Raw genomic sequence first — 20,607 nt, 5'->3', positions numbered from 1 at the left:
TACCGTACCGTACCGTACCTTACAGTTTGCTTCTATTGGTGTGGATAATTCTCTGTATATGAGCACAGGATCACGATGGGTCTGCTGACGGTTTAACTTAACTCTGCTTGATTTTAACAGACCTAGAAGTTATTTCCATTGTTCCATTCCTGGAAAGTTTAACGTGTTTACTTTTGATTTAGTAAACCCTTCTGGGGTATGTCAGGGGCCCAGATAGTTAGGGCAGTTAATATGACATCAGATGAAATTATACTGTAATAGTTATGAATATCTTATGAAATAGTGTAGCTGTACAGTAATTATAGTTTCCACCTTTTTCCATTCTTGACAGAATCATGGGACGCCTCTGGAGGACCTGGCTGGCTCCCGGGCCGCTGGGTGCCTCAAGGTCTTCATCCAGCGGGACTACTCAGAAGGAACCTCTGTAAAATTTCAGACCAAGTTTCCTCCTGAACTTGAGGGAAAGGTTAGCAGCATTGATTCTTCTCAATTTTGATTTATGATATTGTTGCATTGTCTTAATTTTACATCGTAGAAAGTTCTACAGTGTCTGGGATGGCAGCCTTTACTATTCCATTATTTTGTGTTACAGATTGAGAAAACAGTGTTTGAGAATACAATCAACGACATTAACGGCATGTTTGTGGAAGCGGAAAAAATGTCTTGTGGTCGCTACTGTGAGGGCTGTCTAGGTTGCCTAACAGCGTATCTTGTGTTCTTCTGCATGGAGACACACTATGAACAGGTCAGTATAGGTCACCTTGGCACATTTACCTGGTCACTGTGGGGTCATACGATCACATTGTATTCACAACAAGAAACAGGTTTAATCTTAGATGTTGGGAACATAATTATATTAGCCTGTCATTGAAGTTTTTGGCTGACTTTACTGATGGTCTTAGCCAGCTAGTGCCATTACTTTCTTTAAAGCTGTACAGACTCTACCATCTATAAGTTTATGGATCCTTTCCTTCACATCACTACAATAGTTACTTCATGTAACACACCTGCCTTAAATGTACAGGTACCGTACTTATTCTGTTACTGTCATTTTTAGCAGGCTGCAGGGAATAACTTCCTGAGACAGATTTAAACGTTTTTTGTGATATAATGTGATGGGATAAACTTGTGTGTCCTTAAAGTACTGTGTATGACTGACAAGGAGGTAGAAGATATTAGTATATATTGTATTTGGCTCTTACATAATACAATACCTGAGTGTGTCTGGAGGAAGTGAATGAGTGCTGTGCAGTGACAAACTTGGGTGTAAATTGATGATCACCTTTTTCTCTCAGATGATGAAGAAGGTGACCAAATACGTAGCAGAACAGAACGAGCGTGCATGGACTCCCCGAGGCCTCCTTATCACCAACCCCATTGAACGTGGACTCAGAGTTGTATCCTTTTGTGACTGCATAACTGATCATGTGAGCCAGTGTGTTGGAGGTTAATTAAAGTAATACCGTATATACTCGTGTATAGTTCGAGTTTTTAAGACCAAATTTTTAGGCAAAAAATTGGGGGTCGTCCTATACATGCGTAATAGTTTTGTTAGGTTGAACCCGTGCATGATGGGAAGGGCGAGGAGCAACTTTTAGCTTCAGACATGAAAAATATTTACCATTTACTGCCAGTAAACAATGGAAACATAAAATATGTACCAATTAGTGATGAAAAGTTGTGCAGTTCCTTCAGCAAATGAAGCTCACCAACTTACAATAGGCTAAATTACCTTACAACGTGCTTTCAGTAGTCTATGTTGAAGTTCTTAGCACAGGCTAACTTATCATATCACATACGGTATCACAGTTCTCATTGATCTACAAAAAATACCGGTAATAAAAACCTTTTCGATATTTCACACTTAATATAATACCCGGTAATCTACTTCAACCTCCTATTGTTTACAACTACGCATGACGCACCACCAGCTGTTGAGTATCAGCTAGACGGTATACGTGTTTTTCGAATCGTTTTCAGTTAAAAAACTGTTACATCACATGTATATTTTACCTTAACTGTGCCTGAATGAATATATTCTCGGAAATAAATAGTAGTTTTGCTGAAACGTGATATATTTTAATGTAAAATAGGATAAAATACATGACGAAAACAAAAGATTTTACCTAACCTTCCGATGTTCAAGAGAAGTTACTCGTTTTTTTAATAGTTTTTGGTTAAAATATTGTTATATTACAATGGTATTCTATTCATACTGTGCTTGGTATAAGGCATTCACGGAAATGTAATATTTTTGCTGAAATGACGTACGTATTACAGTGAAAAGTGGGATAAAATCGTGACAAAAACAATGACTTTCGCTTTCTTTTGTTCAAAAGATGTTACCGTAATCGCTTTTCGAATGGTTTTCAGTTTAAAAACTGTTGTATTACGATAATATTCTATCCTAATTGACTTGAATAAATACTACGATACCATATTTCTGAATATTTTCATTAATATCCATCAAAATCATTTTCCTTATCATCGTCTTAAGCACCAAACAGCTCCTCCCAGTCCTCTCCTTGAACAGGGCTAGAGGGTACGTGTTTTTCGAGTCGTTTTCAGTTAAAAAACTATTACATCACACGTATATTTTACCTAAACTGCACCTGAATGAATATATTCTCGGAAATAAATAGTAGTTTTGCTGAAACGTGGTGTATTTCAATGTAAAATAGGATAAAATACATGACGAAAACAAAAGACTTTACCTAAGCTTCTGTTCTTGAGATGTTAATCGTTTTTTTAATAGTTTTCGGTTAAAATTCTGTTATATTACAATGATACTATTCTATTCATACTGTGCTTGATATAATATATTCACGGAAATGTAATATTTTTGCTGAAATTACGTACGTATTACGTTGGAAAGTGGGATAAAATCGTGACGAAAACAATGACTTTCGCTTTCTTTCATTCAAAAGATGTTACCGTAATTGCTTTTCGAATGGTTTAGTTAGAAAACTGTTGTATTACAATAATATTCCCTCCTAATTGACTTGAATAAATACTTGAATGGAAATATACAATATTTTTGTTGAAACTACCCACGTTTCAGTGTAAAATGTCGTACGTAATAATAAATGGTAAACAATTTGCCTTCGGCACTCGTGTTTCAGGCACGGCGAGCCTCAGTTTATAGGACGTAGAGCATTTTTTAGTGAAAGTTTTGTTGTTCCAATACCCTCAAAAATGTGGGTCGAACTATAAACGAGGAATATCGTAAATTAACGATTTCTTGGTCAAAAAATCAGGGTCGACCTATAAACGAGGGGGGGTTATAGACGAGTATATACGGTACTTGGTTTACTAGGTGAGGGTTGGAGTAGGTTTGTATAGCGTGTTGTAGCTAGTTACCTTAACCTTTCTTGTTACTCTACATTATTTTGCACCTTCCCATCCTATCATGTCCCAATTTTGTTGAGGTTTTTACACATTTTTATAGCTCGTTTTTTTTTAGATTCCAAGATAAAGACAACATATATGCCATTCCCAATATAACCGCAGTCTTTATCCATGGAAATTTATATTGTGTGTGTGTGACGTGTTGAAGATTATTTATTTCATTTTATACTAGATGTCGATATGTTCCTTAACCCCAAATCAGATCGAAATTAGTATATTAACAGAACCAGCAACCACGAGATCGCAATGAGACGTCCATAGCAATACTGTTACTGCTGTACAGGACCGATAATTTCTTCACCGTCACCACCATTCATCATCACCATCACACTTCATTGTTAGCCAGTCATAGTAACCCATGATCATCCACAACATTTATAACATTATATGGGATATTCTATGTAGTTTTTAAGAGACGAATATGTGACTTCTGGAAGGTTAGGATGAGTTACATCATCACTGTACAGAATATCTATATTTTGCCTTTCACATTTTAAAAAAGTTGGTCAAAACCTAAAATTATTTGTTTTTTATGTCTGGTTTAGACTAGGGGGTTGTTATTACTCAATTGTGTGGGGCGGGGGCCGTAGAGGCTGTGTGTGGCCCAGCCCCTGTACACCGCCAGATAAATTACAGCCACAGTTTGACTCGTTGTTGTAGTACAGTGTGTTGTGTACATAGTAACTTTCATTTGTCCTGTGAGGGGAAGAAAAGTGCAGTATATCTCTCGCTCTTATTTTATATTTCAAAATTTAGAATATTACGTAATTTTAGATACAGGGATATTTAGAAAAAACATCATTGCCTTTATTATGGAAGTTAGTGTATAATGTAACTAGTAATATGAGGTCTATTGGTGACTAACCATCTCAAAGTTCATCGTACAGTTTGTTCTGGCAGCCCACAAATCAATAATTATTTGTCAGAATGGCAAAAAAAGATTTTCAGTGAGGACAATTTTCAAATGATATAGCGAAATTGATAAGAATGTTCAAGTTTAAAGAAAATTAAATGTGTAACTTTTTAGAAATATAATATTAACAGTGTACTGTAATTCAGTGATCCAAAACATTACAGCAAGCCTGGTGATTAGATAATACTGAGTTTGTCTATTGTGACCATAAAATTTTAGCATCTATAACCTCTGTCATTTCAGTAAATACAGTGTCTCAGTCTTTTTATCAGAATATCTACCAGTAAGATGGTGAAGGGATTTAAAATTTGTTTATCTATCTCGAGAGGCACTCAGCACTGATGAGTTCATACAGTAACTCTTGTGAGTTTCAGGGGAGCAGTGACCACAGTGGCTCCAAGGCAACTGTGTTCATAATGGCTCCACTGCAAGAAGTATTCCAGAACATTTTTACCAACATTGTGATTTCTCCAAATTTTCTACAATTGCTATATTGTTTTGGCTAAAATCTCACATTTGGACTGGTACCATTGACAAGTTTGGGTGGTTGAATATGCTGGGTAGCAGTTGATTATGAAAGCCCTCACTCAGTATATGTAGCATCACTTGCCACACTTTTTCTGTGGCACTAAACAAGAGTGTCCTTCATGTGCTATGATAACTACAAAGAATATAAAGTTGATGATGACAAACTTATTGTTATCCAATCATTTTGATAAACAGTGGAAGAAGAAGTAATGTAGAAATACAAAAAAACAAAACATATATAAACTAAGAGTCAGTTGGTCAGTACGATAAATAGTTTGTGAATGTGTCTCAGAAGTTTGAAGTTGTTGGCATGATGATTATTCTTGAGGTTCGCTTCAACTGCAACTTGGTAGGTGCCGCGGCTTCAGGAGTTTGGCAACACTAGCAACAGCAAGAGTCACAGCAGGTGTTAACTTTACTGTGTTTCTTGCATATGGCTGCCATTAATGGTGATGCAGTACAGCTGTGGTTCCATCGGTTGCTGTGCCCTGTGATATGTAATTGTTTACATGTGAATTTTTAATCTTGAATTGTACTTCTGCGGCACCTTGAACTGGCGGGAGTTTTTCCCAGTGAAGTGCGTACTGTAGTTTGATATGTTTATAAAAGAAAAGCCTTATAAAGTTAGTGTTGACTGATGGGTGTCTGGCTATATAAGTATACAGTATGTCCAAGTTTTCATCTTCATTAGTTATCTTGTTTCATTTTTGTATATTATTGTGTTTAAAGGTACTGTTCCTTGGTGTATTTAATTGTTTGTGTTCTTGTGAAATTATTTGTTTCTTCTGCAAACTTCTTAGTGTAGAGGCTGATCATACACACAGTTTACAATACCAATCAGTTTTGTGGAATTTCTTGTGCAGAATGTTTGTGATGCAGTTAGAACATTTTTCAACAGTAAATGAAAAAATATAGCTTCATGCTGATAGTATTTGTCTTCATTTAAAAGGAAAAAAAATTAAGAACTTTGCTGTGTTGTGACCAGTGTTTGGGGTCATGCATGTGCTCTTTACTTCCAGCAATTGTAAGGTTCCATTATTTGACTCATTATCATATCCAGGTTTAACTTGGACAGCCTCAAGAAATTGTTATATTGAAGTATACAGTACTATAACAACCTTGACTTTATTATAATGATACCGACTCAATTGTTAATGACTGCATTTCCAAACCATATTCATCTTTGTGTATATGATTTATCATAAAAGTTGATATTAATATATTTATTATTACAGTATATTATAGTTAATTCTGTGCATTATTCTTTATTGGTATTGTGGATTCTACATTTTTTCTGTATTCTCCAGCATTTTTCTTTTTTTACAGCAAATAAAAAAAGACATGATGGTTTAGGAAGCAGGTAATGGCTAGAAAAATATATATTTAAAGTGGATTTATCTAAATTCACAGTGCTCGGCTTGTTCTTACGAGAGCATTTTGACCATATTTCCCCTCCGCAAAGCCTAACTGCTGCACAGAAAATTATTATCAGAGAATCAGGCCTGTGTGGTGGTGATGAGCGGTACAGTATAGGCTACATTACAAGTTTGGTGCTATTTTGCTGTCATTACATCGTAATACTCGAATCATAATGGAAAGGAAGACACCTCAGACTGATTACTTAGATACCACATATAATCAGCTTTATAAATTAAATATACAAAAAACAATAGAAAAAGATATTAAGAAGTACTGAAAATCATATTGGCCGTTCATAGATAATTCTCATTGGTGTTTAAATTAAAGGTCACATTTCATCATAATGGAGAAGTTACATCTGGGAAATTCTTTAAGGTATAGAATTATTTACGTTATTTTGTTTTAATTGCATGTGTTAGATTTTCTTTATAGGGAAAAGTACTGTATGGGATATCCTCCTAGTGGAAGGCATATGTGATATATATGTATATTGACTGACATTGTGCAGGATTCTGTCTACAAAATGGAAGGTGCAGTGCTGTTATTCTGTCCTTTTTTTAAGCTTGTATTTATATTTGTAGTATATAATGTAGTTTTAAATAATGTGTTGAAGTTAATATGACCAAAGTAATACCTAACTGCTTTTTCAGGGCAGGAAGGTAAGAATTCCATGTGCGTGTTTTTGGTTTGGTCAAGTTACTCAGACTAAAGTTACATCTATTAGAATTGCTATATGATATTCCTATTAAATTATTGACTTGATTAAAAAAAAAACATTCTGTAGTGTTAATATTTTAGTTATCACAGACTGGTACAGTAGTGTGTAATATGACTGGTTTTTGCATTGATTTGTTTTGAAAAGATGACTTCAATTTGACTCATGTTGTCGTGCCAAAAAGATTGTAATCAATTGTATGTCTTGATCAGTCCTCAGCATCGAGGGGGGAGGGGAGGGGGCAGGACACTATATTAGGAGTAGTAATTGCAGTACCAATACATAGATAGAAAAAATATCTCAAGGTGGTTAATGGTAAAAGTCTTACACAGCGGTTATCACACGTTGTACGCTCTCTTCGCTGGACACTAAATCAAACAACTCATTATATTGACCAATGACACTTGTGGTGTTTAAGTCCACCTGAATTATTTTATCCTTGTACAGTACCATTTTATTTTTTCCCAAATGTGTAGATGTCTTGTACTCATAGCCAGTGTCCTCTTGTCTATGTCTTTCTCTTAACACTGTCTTTTATATTTACTAATTATGTCGGACCCAATTTGGAGAAGCAAAATTATTCCACGTTGCTCGTTGATTAACCACCACCACTTGCCACTCGAGTCATTCTTCTGTTTTCTATTTTGTTATTTTTAAGTGTGTGATTTAAGCCTTCATGAATACTCTACTGAAAACATTGTTCTTCCCTTATCAGCCCAATAATTTACCACCCTGGCATGATACAAGGGCTCGTAAGTCAAGAATTATTCCTCCAGCATGGTATACAAGTATTTTTACTTTTCTTTCACACCTGATTGTCTTGACCACTTTTATATACAGGTAACTGAAAAGCCTGTAATATTGTCATTAAGAAAGTAAAAGTCTATGATTTATATTTCATTTCCATTACTGTTGAGAATCGAAGATCAATTTGACTTATTTTTGGGTGTGTACTGTACTGTATGCATGTATGTATGTATGTATGTATGTATGTATTATCTTGATGATCTGTGCTTTATGACCTTCATTTATAGTGTGTTGCAGGGCATAGGGTGGAATATGTCTCAGGAACTTAAATGTAACTTCCCTATGACTTATATAGTATCCGGAGAAGGGTAAATTAAATAGATTTTTATTGAATTATTGCATTCTCTAATTTCCAGGTGAGTAAATGGTGACTTCAGATATTTTGAATGACCCAAAACTCTTTACCTGGAAGCAGATGTGTTTCACCAAACTCTTGAGTCAAGTTTGCAGTTGTTATCACAGAGTAATTTCCATCAAAAACTGTGTGTGTGTGTAGCTTGATATTTATTAGTTGATGGTGTCTCCTTTATATAGAAGATTTACCCTTCATCCACACCACCACCGTAAAACACAAGAGTGTACTGTACAAGTTCTCGTGTTAGATGTCAACCTCACGAGTTACTAAATATTAATGTGCTTGTGAACACTGTTGAATGAGAGGTTAACCATTCTTTCTTACTGATAATTTTACTAAAAATAAATGACTTTGTAAAGATATATTACATTCCTTCTTCATCAAATGTGGAGAAAGAAAAAGAAGACAATTTTAGGGTGCTCGAAGTCCTGTCACTACTGGGATATTAGGTAATTATCAGTGATTTTTAGCTTGTGCAGTTGTGTTCATTCTTCATCATGAATTAGCCGGTGGATCAATAAAACTGATGCTGGTTGCTGTATATATAATAGTGAATGATTTATTTGTCCATTTACTAATATGACATTTTTATAAGAGATTAAAGACAACCTGTTTTGAAAAGAATGTGGAAAATGTTAAGAGAATATATGTGTGTGTGTGTGTGTGTTTATGGCATTCTTACCAGTAAGAGAAGATACTACATTTAATAATATGAGTTGTCTGAAGCCCAGTACATCTGCTTGTATCATTAAAATAAATTATCAATGTGCTGAACTGTTTTTTAAGGGTCGAATTCAGTCATATTTCTTATATACAGTATAAGTGAATCTGTCTTGTACCTACTACTTCATTGGGAGTCGCGAATGTTCCCAATCATTTATATCGTGGGTTTAGTATACCATACATGCACCTACTGTAGTGTATACCTTTGGGTTAGCCAGATTTGGAATATCAAATTGTACCTTTGTCTATACTCTGGGTGATATTTGGGTCATATTTGTAAATATATATATTGTGTACGAACCAGTCACAATGCCATGGAGATCACCGATATGAAAGCCATCACACGGAAAATAGACTTATACGAGGAAGATGTTTTCACTGGTCGCGGGAGGTGTTGTGATTACCTGTACTGAACTATACATGTTGGGATGCACAGACTCCCCATAGTACAGTAACTTCTAAGTTGAAAATCTTCCTAATATATGCCTGTGTTTTTCTGTGTGGTGGCTTTACAATAACTAGATAATTCCTGTTGACTAGCAGTGGTCCTCTCACCGATAGCCAGTGCAATAGTGAACCATTATCTGTACCTAGTGGTTGCTGGTGAAATGTACCCCAGGCTTAATATGCTCTAACCTAACCTATAATCTAAACTCATTAACTTAACCTAACCTATCCTAATCCATGGGAATCTAACTTACCTAATCCAACCTAATAAAATTTAACTTGATCTAACAATTTAACTTAATCTCATCTAATCTAACTTAACCTCATCTAACCTAACCTAATCAGATCATTCAGGTAAAGCACCATTAAAATTAGAGTCTATTATGGCTGGAGCCCCTTTGACCACACACCTATACAGTACCTAGAACCTTGGGGAGCGGGGGTAGCCTTAGCGTAATGAATGACTTTTTTGTACTTTCTATAATGGGATCACTTATGGGGGTTTTAGTGAATTTAGTGTGACAGACAGACAGACTGGTAATAAACCACACCAAAAATGACTATACTGATGATGGCATTCTTTATGTAGCATTGTTATAACTAAAATTATCTTCATAATATATTTGGTTTATATAATGTATTGATGTCATGATTTAGAGAACAAAAGATATGGAAATTTGTTTTTGATTTGGCTGTGGAATTTGGACTTGTGTGTTTTCATTGTAATAGCATGCATGATGTGATTAGTGGACAGTCAGTCACCTGCAAGTATCTACTCAATATGGCTCTTTCACCTGAGAATCTGTACAATGTTATTTATCGATCACTGTACAGTGCAGTACAGGGTGTGTCTAATAAATGTACACACACACACATAATGCCTTACAGAGTTTTGCGCAGAACCCCTTAATGTTTGTTGCCAGTGTAACAGAAACATTCATGCTACCTCTATGTAATCTGTAAGGTTGTATACATTTTTCTGAGACGCCCTGTATAGTGGGTTCTCGTTTGGGTCGAGTCTTGCTGTTTTATGCTTTCACTGATCAAATAATGCATCTTATTGCGGAATGTAAAGTCATGTGTATAGTCGAGTTCCATAAGCTGCTGTTGTTACCTTACATTCATTAGGATTTGTTAATTTCACTCCTTTATCTGATTTACGACTGTACCTCCTGTCATCCATACTGAGAATAAATCTGGTATGTGAAAAATCTCTGCTTGTTGATTTGAGTGTCTCCTTATGTACTATATATTAACCTAATCCAACCTATCCTAATGTAACGTCATCCAACCTAACCTACCCTACTCTGGTCATACCTAAGTTAACCACAGTACTACATTGTATCCTAAACTTGAGAAAAATTACGAGATGAGAACTTATGCTTGTGGTGGACATAATGGCATATAATGACTGTTGGATCTGAAGACATAGATGTACTGGATGACAAAACAAATATGGTATGTGAATAGAGAAATACAGAATAAAGGTAAAAGTTGTGAAGACGAAAGATATATATAATAATGTGTGAGTTTGTAGTTAGGGAAGATAAATTAGGCTAGCAAAAGAGAAGTTAGACTTGCAATAGGAAGGTTGAACTCGCAATAGTAAGGTTTTACTCGCAAAAGAGAAGTTAGACTTGCAATTGGAAGGCAAAACTTGCAATAAGGTTAAATTTACAATAGAAAGGTTACTCGTAATAGGAAGTTTAAACTCGCTATAGCAAGGTTAGACTCAAAATAGGAAGGTTAAACTTGCAGTTGGTTGGCTAAGGTAACAGGCGGGTAGACTAGGCTAGCGGACGGGTGGCCCAGCATGGCGTTTATACTGTATACCTCATCACCCTAGTAAACATATGTTATCTATATCCCTAATATTTACCTCCATATGTCCCTGTAAGAACACTTGCCGATTTGTGTGTTTAATTTAACCTTGGCTGAATTATGTTGATCTCTTTGGTTCGGTTATGTTAGGTTAACAATAGGTTATATTAGGTTAGATTAGCATTAGGTTATGTTAGGTTAGCATTAGGTTAGTGTAACGTTAGGTTTCATTAGGTTAAGTTATGGTTAGTTTAGTGAGGTAAGCATTAGGTTATGTAAGGTTAGCAAAAGGTAAGGTTAGGTTCAGTTAAGTTAAATGGGTCAGGTTAGTGTAGGACAATCTAATGAATATCTATCTGTTTATATATCAAGGCTGATGGTGGATGTTGATCAATTTAGTGTTGATTTGCTGTATTTTATATAATATTTAGTCGTGTCGTTAAATTACATTTCCCAAGAATTTTCGGAATCTTTAACTCATGAAGATTATGATCAATTATAGTACTACAACTCTCACCAGGTCAAGAAAATCGTGTGAATTTTTTGTTTCTGCCAAACATTTATTAAGCCTGTTTGAATCATTCTTGCAAACAAAGCTGACAGTGAGCGTGTTGTTCTTCCCTGAAAACTTGTAGTTATGTATACGATGACGTCATCTTGACAAGAACGAAAAGAGAAAATGGGGAACCTTTTTTCATTATGCCCCACAGTCGTGGCGTGACCACCCAAGGGAACAGATGTGCCCATAGGTGCTCTTGGCTTCCCGATCGTCCCACCAAGGTCCCCTCTGCCGGCATGTTTTGCCAGCATGGGGGGTCGACATAAACGTCCCAGACGAGGCTCTCTCATAGACGCAGACATCTCTGATACTGATGCCATTACCAACTCGCCTGGTCATACTGAATCCAACACCCTTCAAGAGTCAGACCCCAGTGATTATGACAGTGACGCTAATGTTTCTATGGGAAACGCTAGCCACAGTGGAAACACCAATGCCATGGACCCTATCACCCTGCCCTCTGCCAAACAAACAAGTAAGCTGAATCTCCACTTCCCCAAGGACTCTCTGAAAACTGTAGAGGAACGCTTTAACTGGATGATGAAGTACTGCAGACAGCACGGTTTCAGCATTGAATTCCGACAAGGTAAGAACCGGAACTTTATCAAGTGTCAGACTCCTTAGGCCTATGAAACACTTAGTACTGTTGGCTTTGACGGGGCCGTCCTGCTGCCCCCCCCCGTAGACGCGGATGAATGTTGCCACATCCTCGTGAAACGATTCCCCTTATACGCTGACATCGAAGATGCGCGTGACTTTAACTCTAGTATATACTGAGTATACGTCGCCATTACCGGGGGAGAGTTCCACAACCCGCTGTCATTGTCAAGTGGAAGGGAAGGGAGTGCCCAACCACTGTGAATGCCCACCCACTCTTACCCCCACTGTATGCAGAAGCCTATCATCCTGAGCCTGCATTTTGTGTTGTCTGTTCTCATTGGGGTCACAACTTCACTGCCTGCTGTCGTCGTGATCGGCCGAGATGTCGCTTCTGTTCACGTAACCACAACTCCGCCGCCTGTGCCCAGAAAATCAAAGACCACCTTAATAGTGGTGGGGTAGGCTATGTAATTAATCCCAGATGTTGTAACTGTGGCGGCTGGCACAATGCTGACTCACGGCAATGCCCCAATCGCCCGTCTGTCCCAGGGGAAAAGCCTCCCCGAAGGCCAAGTCTACCACAACGCCCCCCCCAGTCTTCCGGGCCACACCCCCCTGTGTACCCTGTGTCTCCAGCAATGCCTTCTTCAACAACACCTGCCTCTGCCTGGCCTCATCTGGCTACAACACAGCAGTCCCGGCCGTCTCCTAACTCAACTACTACTGGGCCTCCTCCTCGTCTCTACTCTGAGGCTGTCAGGCCTTGCGCTCCCACCGGTGCCCCCCCACAACCCCCCGCCAGTGACATGACACAGATCATATCCCTCTTCCAAGAATTTACCAACCGTATTGAAAAACTCTTCGCTACACTCTGTACCACCATCTCCCACCTACTCCTGCCTTCTGTTGCCACCCAGTCACTCCTCTCTGCTGGTTTGACACAAGCTGTTGGTCCCCCTGTGAGCCCCCCTGCTCACGGCCTACTCCACCGCCGGCGGCCTTCACTACTGGTGTAGTGCCTCCCGGGCCTGCCCTGGTGTGTCCTGCTGCCCCCGAGCGAAGTCCTGCCCCATCCTCACAACACTTGGTGCCTCAACCTGTCCACCACCCACCGCAAGCCGCGCCCGTGTCTGAGCTGTCTCCACCAGGGCTACCTGGACCTGAGGACACCACCCCCGGCTACCTGTACCCCACCGACATGTCGACGAACACACCTTCACAATCACACTAAAAGGTGTGTCCCTCAATGTTGTCAATGCCTATGTGCCTCCCTCCACCCCTACTGTACCTGCCCCACCACACCATATCACCTCCACCCCCACTGTACTTCGCCACGCCTAGTACATTGGCAACCCTGAGCCTGGCCGCACTGTTTGTAAACTTTGTGGTCAACAGACTCTCACACCCTCTTTCACCACATCCTCATCTGCCCTATGACCTCCCCCTACAGGGGTGGCACCTCTTCCCTTCCTGACCAGATATCCCTCCTCCTAGTGACAGGCCTGACACTTGACATTATAAGTGACCTGCCACATTTTGCCATAAACAGATAAATTGTACCGGGAATTTTCCCCCACACACTCATCATTGTCACTTTATGTAACTTGCTGACAAAACCCATGACCCTTCAGGCCTTTTACACCCTTAATGCATGAGTCATAAAGGCAAGCATGAACTCCGCATGCTTCCCAGTTGGGCACTGTAAACGCTTCTGCGCTTCACCTTGCACAGGATGTAAGGGGGTGCCCAATAAACTAGCCCCCTCCGGGGCAATCTGTAATCTATTATGCCCCACAAGTAGATTTTTTTATATAAGATGTACAATGTCCCGTAACCGTAACATGCAATCTATCATTTTATCACCTGAGAGAGAGAGAGAGAAAGAAAGAAAGAAATATAAAATTTGCCACGGAACAATGAGAAGCAGCAGAGGTGGTCTGGTCATCAATATGAAGGTTGTGGTTGTCGGGAGCGGAAGGAACTGGTAAACAATTTACTCTTTTTGTATGCTTCTGAGTTACTCCTGCTGGGGAAGTGATTGGACAGAGCAAAGCGGGTAGGGGCTCGAGTTGGACTACTGGGCGGGGCTAAGGTGGGACTACGGGGCAGGGCTAGGATGGTACTGTATGGGAAGGGGATATTGGCAGGGAAACTTGGGATTGGGGTAGGACAGGAAGAGACAGGGGCGAGATAAGGATGCAGTACAAAGAGAGAAACAAGATCAGACATGGGATGTGTATATAGGGAGAAGTGGTGTCCGCCGAATGTCTGTGGGAATTGGTCGTCGAGACTTGAGACGGACAGTAGTGGTTGTTTGGTGAACAGGTGAGGGCGGTGGGTGGGTGGGCGATGCTCTCTTCCACTCCCTCATTTCTTTCACTCACACTTATAGGGTGAGAAGGTAGTGGAGCTCTCTCACTATCACAATAAGCATACCCATTCCTACACAGTCCTAGGGTCATTCTCATCAGTCCGTCGCGGCAGTCCTTCTTTCTCACACTCCAGTGATTCCTTGTCACCTGCCCCTTGAGGAATATTCTTACATCGTAGTAAGAGGTAAGTCTCGCTCAGTTGATTTTATCGTTTACTATACTGACAAGTGTATGGAAGGGAAGTTAGTATAGCTTAATAGTAATGAAACTGTATTTATTTTCGGGGATCAGCTGAAGATTAGGCACACCATCATATATATATATATATATATATATATATATATATATATATATATATATATATATATATATATATATATATATATATATATATATATAATAATACATAATAAACGGTTTATTAATAGAGTTGCAGCCAGTGGCTGAAAATATGCAGACTTACATTTGATTTAAACATAATGATATAATATGCATTGAATACATTTACAGGGCTGTACAGTACATAAATCAGGAGTTGTTTATTATTTTAACAATAGATGGGATGGTGCTGTTCTTATATATATATATATATATATATATATATATATATATATATATATATATATTAATTAATCTACACCACGAAGATGCCGGAAAACCAGCTTTTTAAAGTGAGACAGATTGTATGGGTATGGAATCAGAAGAAGGCAGAGCATTCCACAGTTTGGCTGTGTGAGGAAAGAAGGATGTATTACAACGGGTTATTCTAGTCACAGTGTGACTGACAGCCACAGAGAAAATGTGGGCACCGCGAGCAAGACGTGTTCCGAGCCCACGGGTTTGCCGGCGGTACACAGGATGCGAAATCCACCGAACATTGCCCGTTAAAGTACCTAATCCCTCCAAGGTAGTGTTAGATTATTTAATCATCAGGTTAAAAGTCAAGTTGTTAAAGGGAGTTATATACAATTCAGAGGCGGATCCAGGAATATCAAAAGGGGGGTACAAGAAGTTTTGGGTGGGGGAACTTGGCGAGCAAAGCGAGCCCACCCCAATTTGTTTTAAATCTGACCAATATTACGGACATTTTGAGGCCATTTTGAAGCCATGTACACTTGATATTCTGAGATCAATAGTAATTACTTTTTACTATACAAAAATACCTGGGTACAATACTGCAGTGAAGAAAAAGTATTGGAAACTTCTGATGAAAAGGGGGGTCCAGGCCCCTAGGATCCGCCCTTGCAATTTATAAAAAATTACGCCAGTTTATGTGTAAGGGTTGCGCTAGGTTTAACCACGGCCCGTTCTCTCACCTCTCCGTTCCTCCCTCACCTCCCATCCTCCCTCACTCCTCTCTCGTCCTCCCTCACCTCCCATTCTCCCTCATCTCTTTTCCCCCTCACCTCCCTTTCCCCCTTCCCCCATTCTCCCTCAACTTTCTCCCAGCATAACCTGAGCGTCGAATCCCCAGTCCTCAGTACTGTACATCATTGAACAATCGACTCTTGATCACCAACACCACCAATCATCTTATCAGATCAAGCCCTACTGTGACATTTTCCCAGTCCTTACTATTCAAATGATATATATGATTTATGTAAGGTGGATTAAAGGTATGTTGAGTACCTTGCAGGCTGTTGTTGGCGTGGGCTGTTGCATGGAGTGGATATTGCGAGGTGTTTATTGTTGGTAAGAGCTGCACTCAACCCCACGAGGCTACCGAGAAATTTAATCCCCCAGGCGAGAGATGAGGTGTTGCTTCTGGCTAAATTTAACAACAATCTTGCACTATTATTATTGTTGTTATTAATTAGTCCCTCACTTTTTAATTATATATCACAGTTTTTTGCGTACTTATTTATTCACCTGATTATGTTATTACGTTCCTGTGATAACCTACTAGTTTTGGGTTTTCTGTAAGATTGTAAATAATTTTAGGACGCGATACCCAATGCCAATGTTTATAATATAATGTGTGATGCTTAGCTCGTCTATTGTAAGATGTGTTGCCATTATAGACCCAAATAATCTAAAAAAAAAAAAATAATAGATCCATAACTGACACGACAAATTATCCTTGCAACAAAAAATAAGGTTATCAAGGGTTTTATTTTCACTACTGCTGTACAAGTAAACCATCCAAAAATATCCTTACGGAAACTGCCTCCGGAGAGTTAATAAATTAGTTTAGGTTTAGCTCAGCTGGTTTAAATTTGACTAAGGCGTTTTAGAGTTGATTAGGTTAGATAGGGTTGGTTCGTGTAGCGGTCTTGTTCTTCGTACTTTTCCCTGTGTATCATAGCCTGAGCTCTTCACTGTTTATTTGCAGGAGCGAGATGCAGTCCTTCTGCCACTGCCTGACCATCTTCAATATGACAGAGGGATGGCAGACCCTCCAGAACGTCTGCCAGGTGTCGTACAAGCAGATCTTCCCCTTCATCTTAATGCTGGCAGCCGTGACCAACATCATAAATGTGGCAGTACTGCTGCGGCCGGTACACCGGGCAAGCAGAACCACCTCCATGCCCACCCGCACCCACCTGGTGTGGCTAGGCCTCTCACACTGTGTCCTCTGCGTAACCGTCACCGTCGCCCTTATCGTTAGGAAGAAGGTCAGCCTGGTCTACACCTGGGCCTTCTACCTGGCGCACCTGGAGGAGCCTATCTATAATATGTTCAATTGTAGCTGCGCCTTCATCATTCTGGGCGTGTCCACCGACCGCTATCAGGCCGTGTGTAGCCCTCATAAGTATTCGGCCACCCTGAGCTACCACAAGATGCCCGGCAGGGTGGCTCTTGCTTACACCGTCTCCGCCGTCATGTATTTCCCCAGCTGCTTCTCACAGGCGCCGCAGTACAGCGACCACCACCAGGGTTGGTACATCACCAAAGGTGCCATCTTTGACACTCGGGCGTGGATGATATGGTCTGTGTCGCTGGAAGTGCTGCATCGCTTCTTACCCTGTGCACTTTTGGTAGTCCTTAACTTACAGATCCTGAGGGCCGTCGTGCGACTGAAATTTGCCAGAACCTCGGTACGGACAACAGCCAGGGCCGGTGGGAGTCGCTGCGAGCAGAAAATCATCTACTTGCTGCTGACATTGACCTTAACCTTCCTGGTGATCAACTTGCCAGTCGCAGTCCTGAAGACGACCTACCTTGTGCAGGGTCAACACTGCCACACCAACGTCACCCTCGAGGTGGTGCGCAGTGTGACCAACTGCCTGGAATTGGCTGGCATTTGTAGTGACTTTTTCCTCTATTTCCTCATGAATCCCGAGTATCGGCGAGACGTGCACAGTCTGATGCTGTGTGTGTTTGGGCTGTGTGGTTGCTGTTCCTCCCTTACAAACTGCTGTCCACTCCAGGACTCTCCAGACCCCCATCCCACGACCACTTAGCTCACGTTAGGGAAAATATATTTTGTTGTTACGTCGACGAGCTTTGTAATTGCTAGTGTTGACTAATTCATCCAATGATACAAATTTTGCATCAGCCCGAGCTGCCTGACGTTGCTTGTACAGAACCGCTGTCCAGCCTTGACCTCTGAGGAACACTGATTCAATATATTATACAGAATTAGGTAAATGCAGTAGGCGGATAAATTTCACCATAAAACATACAAATAACGATCTACTTATTACATTAATTGTTATTGTGCATCATTTTGACTGGATTTGTTTTTATGTGAAATTACTTTTACCCTGAACCACACTACAGATTTAACAACGAAAGTGTTTATTATGGTGTATAATCTAAAGTAATTGTATGAAAACAGTTATACTGAAATACAAATAAAAAATACTTGTAACTTAGTGGCAGCGCTTATTATCGACACCATTTTCACCGTTTTTAAAGATATTGTCAAGAAACAAACACTTTATCTGCGTCATTATACATGGTTGACACGGAAGAGTATAAACATACTGTACTGAAGGTGAACTGTGTGTGACAGCTGTGGGGTCAACATAATCCAGAAAGATAAACATTGTAGCAAAGTTAAATAAATCATGGGAGGGAATGTCAAGGTGTTAAGATTCTGTATAATCCTTTAGTTGAAACCGTTTTCTCACTGGTTGGGTGAGGAGAGTGGGGAGTTGTGACTGGCAAAGTTCATGTTGGCAAAGTCGGCAGCAGTACCCTTCTCATGAGTCCGGGCCGTGGATCTTAGTAACCCTTGACATATTGGTGAGATGATGATAATTATTTATTTTGTACCATTGTTGATATATACAGTATATTAAGACACTCCAGGTTATATTGTCAGTACAGATAGAATATTAAAGCGTTCCTTCGCAAACTGATCAATGCTTGCATTCAGAAATTGAGGTCACAGTTAAAGATTGAAGAAGCCGCAAGTCCAGAAAACTGTGAGGGCAAACTTTTTCGGAGTGAGAGTTGTGAACTCTTGGAACAATCTGCCAGAAAGTGTTGTGACGGCACCGAGTGTGAGCTCTTTCAAGACAAGACTTGACCAACACTGGAGCGGGTTCAGGTACATTCAGGAGCCGGTGCATGCCCAGTATTTGCCAACAGTGCGTAACAGAGAAGTGACCGATCGCCCAAGCGGCTAACGAGCCAATCTTTTGATGAAGAGGATAAAAGAAAAGGAAAAGTAACCAGAAACGTGACCGATCGCTCAAGCGGCTAACGAGCGATCAGTGGTGAAGAGGATAAAAGTAAGGTTCCTTGGGGCTAAAATTTAAAATCATTGTTGCCAGGTACAGGGTAATTACCCTATTCATAGCTTGCAGGGAAACAGGGAAGAAATGGGAAAAAACCCAATTCTAGGGTAATTTTACCTGCCATTGCTAAACCTACAGTATTTCAGCCACATATGTAAAAAAAATAAATGAGAGAGCTTATAGTGCCTTTTGTCAGACCAAACTAAGCCATTAAAAACGTACATTCATTAACTATGACTCTTAGTTAATGAATTTACCTACATGTGGGCCCCAGGCCAAACTCATCAGTGGGCCCCCAAATTTATAGAAATGTTTGCATGTTTCATTGACAGACTGCATGACTGGCTGAGCGAGCTGTCAGCAAACCAACGGTAACCCTTACACGTACTGAACGTGAAACGATCCTGTCCTTCACACGTCAAGGCGCTGAAGGTTTCTTGATCTTGTAGGGTTTCGTGATATTAATGTTGTCTAGCACTCAGGATGGATGGAAACTCTAAGGTGGTTTTCTTATATAATATAAGTTATATGGTAGACAGTCTGGTGCTGGAGGTGCCGTGTGGTGAGGAGCTGCTCAGTAGACACGTTCGGTGAGTAGCGTGTTGAAGGAGGTAGATGTGCAGGAGCTTCGTTAGAGAAGATGTTGCCTGTTGCTGGCCTCCTGGTTGAATGAAAGCTGGACAGCGAGGAGCTTGCTGGGAGGAGGTGTTGCGTGTTCAGGAACCGAGAGCAGATTGAGAGCTGGTTGGTGAGGAAGCTCAGAGAAGGACAGCTGGTGGGTCGCCATGCTCGCTGGCGGGAGCGAGGACCGCCAGGCAGGCGGAGGAGAAGCGAGGGCCGCCAGGCAGCGGCGGAGGAGGAGGTGTTGCGTGTTCAAGTAGAGAGGCCAGAATGAATCTCAATGGAGAGACAGAGCTTATATACCCAGCAGCCGTGAGTCAGCCGTGAGTCATGTAGGGAAAACCCAGGAAGTAGCCGGTCTTTTGACTCAGTTGCTAGGATACGGTGGCATCTGGTGACGCCTCCCCCCTGGGCCGCTAGTTTGGTTGCTAGGGAAGACGTCCCAGGTGGCCTGCAGCAACCCAGTTGTAGGGGAGACGTCCACTACAATCTTCTCTCTCTCTCTCTCTCTCTCTCTCTCTCTCTCTCTCTCTCTCCAGTATATAATGATTAATAATAATAATAATTAACGGTTTATTGAAAGAGATTGGCAGCCAGAAGGCTGAAAATATGCAGTTACATATTTGGGGAA

General features: G+C 40.2%; 2 protein-coding genes across 2 annotated transcripts; both read left to right on the top strand.

Annotated features, from left to right (window-relative positions):
• Positions 1 to 328: 328 nt before the first annotated feature.
• LOC121868198 (golgin subfamily A member 7-like) lies at positions 329 to 10,526 on the top strand (the record flags this gene model as incomplete). The annotated part of the gene is made up of 4 exons (XM_042368509.1): positions 329 to 466; positions 593 to 745; positions 1,296 to 1,397; positions 3,611 to 10,526. Coding segments are annotated over 4 exons (441 nt in total), but the record flags the coding sequence as incomplete, so codon positions are not given.
• Positions 10,527 to 16,998: 6,472 nt separating this feature from the next.
• Positions 16,999 to 18,374, top strand: LOC121868184 (probable G-protein coupled receptor B0563.6). Its single transcript, XM_042368491.1, has one exon. The coding sequence runs from the start codon at positions 17,007 to 17,009 to the stop codon at positions 18,069 to 18,071; it is 1,065 nt and encodes a 354-aa protein (XP_042224425.1). The 5' UTR covers positions 16,999 to 17,006; the 3' UTR covers positions 18,072 to 18,374.
• Positions 18,375 to 20,607: the final 2,233 nt, after the last annotated feature.

This window comes from Homarus americanus, unplaced genomic scaffold (assembly GCF_018991925.1).
Source record: "Homarus americanus isolate GMGI-L3 unplaced genomic scaffold, GMGI_Hamer_2.0 scaffold19318, whole genome shotgun sequence".
Lineage (NCBI taxonomy): Eukaryota > Metazoa > Arthropoda > Malacostraca > Decapoda > Nephropidae > Homarus > Homarus americanus.
This window is presented reverse-complemented; position numbering and strand designations above follow the sequence as displayed.

Excerpts from the sequence above, each read along its gene's own strand:
- LOC121868184 (XM_042368491.1), top strand. The coding sequence starts at position 17,007 with ATGCAGTCCTTCTGCCACTGCCTGACCATCTTCAATATGACAGAGGGA.